The 4,755-nt window shown below is 42.3% G+C and overlaps 1 protein-coding gene across 1 annotated transcript; it reads left to right on the plus strand.

Annotated features, from left to right (window-relative positions):
• The first annotated feature begins 1,015 nt into the window (after positions 1–1,015).
• LOC150032199 (uncharacterized) lies at positions 1,016–1,522 on the plus strand. The gene has a single exon (XM_090308441.1). The coding sequence runs from the start codon at positions 1,016–1,018 to the stop codon at positions 1,520–1,522; it is 507 nt and encodes a 168-aa protein (XP_090164567.1).
• Positions 1,523–4,755: the final 3,233 nt, after the last annotated feature.

Below are 4,755 nucleotides of genomic sequence, written 5' to 3' on the forward strand. Positions count from 1 at the left end.
GCCACGATTAAGGAAGCTGTCCAACAGTACCTAGAGGCTACCTTACCGCGTTTTCTTCAACAAATGAGTGTCGCCGGACAGACAACCCAATCCGTTGACAGACAGATTGGGTTGTGCCTAGCCATGAAGGATCGCTGACAGATTGGTTCGCGTTTGGTCGCAGAGGATCGCACCTAGCCCAGACCTGTCGACGGCGCTCTAGTTGCATGCAGAAAGGACCCTATCGATGGCGGGGCCTAGACCTACTTCAGCAGCATCAGATCCGTTGAACTCTCGGGTGCAAACAACTATCAGCGCCCAGACCTTATCGAAGCCCAGCCAGCTGTGCAGCAGACCCATTTCGTGGCGAACTCTCAGGTGTAGACAGGGAGCCGCAACGATCTCCTCGAGTCGACCAGTCGTGGCTTTGTTTTTGAACAACAGCTGCTGGTGGATCAGCTAGCCCTATCTGACTGCAGTGGCATGGGTCCTGTCTCTTCTTCGGCAGCCGTGAATGGGGTTTTTCCTGGTGAGATTAAAAAAATATTTGCTTTTCTTTAGCAACAACTCGCGGATCTTGGGACGGTTCTTGGCACGAACTCACAAAGTGCTTAACCAGAGCTGTTCAATCTTCAGTTGTACTCCGAGAATCGGGTAAACTCTTTCCATTCTTTACATACTGCAAATTTATTGTCTGGATCAATGAGACATTTTGCAGGAATTATTATTGGAGAAAAGCTGAATGGCCATAATTATTTCTTCTTGTCGCAATCCATCAGAATGGCTCTGGGAGGAAGACAAAAATTTGGATATTTAACTGGGGAGATACCAAATCCTGAGCTTGGTAACCCCCAATAACATATGGAAAGCAGAAGATTCATTGCTACGGTCAATTCTGGTGAGTAGCATTGAACCTCAAATAGGCAGACCGTTGCTTTATATGGCAACTGCCAAAGACATTTGGGATGCAGTACAATAGCTGTATTCAAAGAAGTAGAATGCATCCCGCCTATGTACCTTATGCAAGCAAGGGACTATGGACGTAACGTCGTACTTCAACAAATTATCCCTGTTATGGCAAGAAATGGACTTATGCTGTGAAATTATCTGGAAGTGTACATATGACGGGACTCAGTATTGTAAAATTGAGGAAGCTAATCGTGTGTATGATTTTTTGGCTAGGCTAAATCCGAAGTTTGATGGTGTTCACAGTAGAATATTGGGCCAACGTCCTACACCGTCGCTTATGAAGGTGTGTTCTGAAGTATGCTTGGAAGAAGACAGATCTAGTGCAATGATTAATTCAGTAGTCACATCTACTGACGCTGCTGCTTTTGCCACAAAATCCTCCGGATCTGACAGTGATAAGAAACCTCCACTTGTTTGTGAGCATTGCAAAAAACCATGGCACACAAAAGATCAATGCTGGAAGTTGCATGGAAAACCTCCCAATTACAAACGACGTCAGTCACAGGATAAGTCTGATCCTAGACAGGCTCGTGTGAACGACTCGACGAATGACAAAGCCCAAGCTCAACCTTAAGCAGATGGTCAAAGTAACTTAAGTGCTATCGGGGTCAATGTTATTGCACATTCAGGTACGGCTCAGTCCTTCGATTTTATTAGCATTAATGGCAAAAAGCCCTAGATTGTGGATTTAGGAGCAACAGATCACCTGGCCGGATCTTCTGATCATTTTATATCATACCACCCGAGTGTCGACAATGAAAGTTTAGAATCACAGATGAGTCCTTTGCTTCTGTCGCAGGAAAATGACATCTTTCTCCTTTTGAGGGTCTAATATTGCGTGATATGTTGCATGTTCATAGAATTTCATACAACTTATTATCTGTCAGTAAAATTACAAAAGACCTGAACTGTCAGACTGTTTTCTCACCTGACATTGTTTTGTTTCAGGATCTGAGCTCAGGGACGACGATTGGCACTGTCCGGCACGATAGGGGGCTCTATTTTCTAATTGATGAGACTTTTTCTAGGGATGGTTATAGGACTAATTTTATTTCTTTGAATTTTTCTACTACTGAAACTGATTTTATGTTATGGCATTACCATCTGGGACATCCTAATTTTCAATATATGAAGTATCTTTTTCCACATTTATTTCATAATATTAATATATCGTCCTTACATTGCAATGTATATATCCAGGCTAAACAAAGTCGTGTCCCCTTTCATTCTCAGCCTTACAAACCATCCAAATCTTTCAGTCTTATCCATAGTGATGTCTGGGGTCCTTCACCAACCACCACTTCTACAGGCAAGTGTTGGTTTGTCACCTTTATTGACGACCACACCAGACTGACCTGGGTTTTCCTTTTGGCCAATAAGTTTGAGGTGTCCTCTGTATTCCAACAATTCTATGCTACAGTAGAAACCTAGTTCAACACAAAAATTGCCATTTTACGAAGTGACAATGGGCATGAGTTTGTTAATATCTCTTTCCGGGACTTCCTAGATTTTAAAGGGATTGTCCATCAAAGCTCGTGTGCCTATACTCCTTAGCAGAACGGAGTAGCCGAGAGAAAAAATAGGCATCTGGTAAAGGTCATTGTTCCCTTATGATATCTACCTCTCTTCCTTCCTATTTGTGGGAAGATGCTATCCTCACTACAGTCCAGCTCATCAACCGCATGCCTTCCCATGTTTTAGCATTTCACACTCCCCTTAATTGTTTCAAAGAGTCATATCCCAACACTTGGCTAATCCCCAACGTATCTCTCCAGGTGTTTGGTTATGATGTCTTTGTCCATACCCATGGTCTTAACCATACGAAATTTACCCCTCGTGCCCAGAAATGTGTCTTTGTTGGGTACCCTCTCCATCAACGTGGGTACAAATGTTATCATCCCTCATCTCGAAAATACTTTGTTTCTATGGATGCCCACCTTTCTTGAGGATCAACCTTTCTTTCCCATTAGTCCTCTTCAGGGGGAGATCCTAGTGAAGAGGCTAACTGGTCCACGTATTCCGTTCCCCTAGAGATGTCGGTTGAACCTGAACATGTTGGTCCTGTTCTTCCTACCAATCAAGTCCCTTAGATAACATACTACAGGAAGAATCTCAGGAAGGAAACAATGTTGCCTGTCGTTTCTCCAGCTCCAGTTCATGAGTCTAACTCGGTCTCAACTCCAGGTATGAACATCCCAATTTTTGATACTGATGATTGTGTTGAGACTAATACTTGCAGAGTGGACAAAGATATAGAAATTGGTGACAGTGATGAGAAAATAGAAGGGATTGAGGAGGATGAAGAAACTGATGGAAAAAACAACACTGGGGAAATAACTCCAGAAAACGAAAATAATGGAAGGGAAGGTGATTGTGTGGAAAGTCCTTCTAAAGAAAGGTCCATGGATCAAACAGCTGGTTGTAATAAGAAGCTTGGAGAAGAGGAAAGTCGTGATACGTCTCTCGATCTTTCCATTGCCTTGAGAAAAGGGACTAGATCATGTACGAATTTTCCTATGCATAGTTACATGACATATAGTAACTTATCTCCCGAGTTCAAGGCTCTCACTACCAGCCTAGATATGGTAATGGTTCCAAGTAGTATTCATGTTGCCATGGAAGCTCCTGAGTGGAAGGCTGCAGTTATGGAAGAAATGAGAGCTCTAGAGAAAAATGAGACATGGGAACAGGTTGCTCTTCCTGAGGGGCACAAGACGGTTGGATGTAAATGGGTATTTACTATTAAGTAAAAATCCGATGACACGATCGACAAATACAAGGCGAGACTAGTCGCCAAAGACTTTACTTAAACCTTTGGTATTGATTATTCTGAGATATTCTCCCCTGTAGCCAAATTCAATACGATCCGAGTGCTATTATCTGTTGCTGTTAATAAAGATTCGCCTCTGTATCAATTCGACGTGAAGAATGCTTTTCTTAATAGAGAACTTGAAGAAGAATTCTATATGAGCCCTCCACCTGGCTTCGAGAACTAGTTTAAGCACCGGGTTTGTAGATTAAAGAAGTCATTGTATGGGTTGAACCAATTTCCAAGAGCCTGGTTTGACAGATTCACCACCTTTGTTAAAGCACAGGGGTATGATCATGGGCACTCAGACCACACGTTATTTACAAAGAAGTCTGGTTCAGGAAAGATCTCAATACTTATTGTTTATGTAGATGACATTGTGTTGATCGTTGATGACACTGTTGAAATTATGAGACTTAAACAAAAATGGCCGAAGAATTTGAAATTAAAGATCTTGGAAAATTACGGTACTTTCTTGGGATAGAGGTGGCTCGGTTGAAGAAGAGTATCTCAGTCTCACAACAAAAGTACACTCTGGAACTCCTCAAAGAAATAGGAATGGCTGGGTGTAAACCAGTAGACACCCCTATGGAGTATAATGCCAAACTGAGTAATGTTAACAATGGAACTCCTGTCAGTAAAGAGAGATATCAGCGATTAGTCGGGAAGTTGATATATTTATCTCACATGAGACCTGACATATCATATGCAGTGAGTGTTGTCAGTTAGGTCATGCAAGCTCCCTACGAGGAATATATGACAACTGTCGAACACATTCTACGATATCTGAAGGGCACTCCTGGTAAAGGCCTACTGTTCAGGAAGTCAAGTAAATGTTGTATAGAAGCATATATTGATTCGAACTGGGCTGGGTCTGCTGTTGATAGAAAGTTAATGTCTGGGTATTGTACTTTTGTTTGGGGCAATCTGGTCACTTAGAGAAGTAAAAAACAGGGAGTGGTTGCCAGAAGTAGTGTAGAAGCTTAGTACAGGGCCAT

Source organism: Benincasa hispida, chromosome 12 (genome assembly GCF_027475165.1).
Source record: "Benincasa hispida cultivar pf3 chromosome 12, pf3_genome.v1.1, whole genome shotgun sequence".
Lineage (NCBI taxonomy): Eukaryota > Viridiplantae > Streptophyta > Magnoliopsida > Cucurbitales > Cucurbitaceae > Benincasa > Benincasa hispida.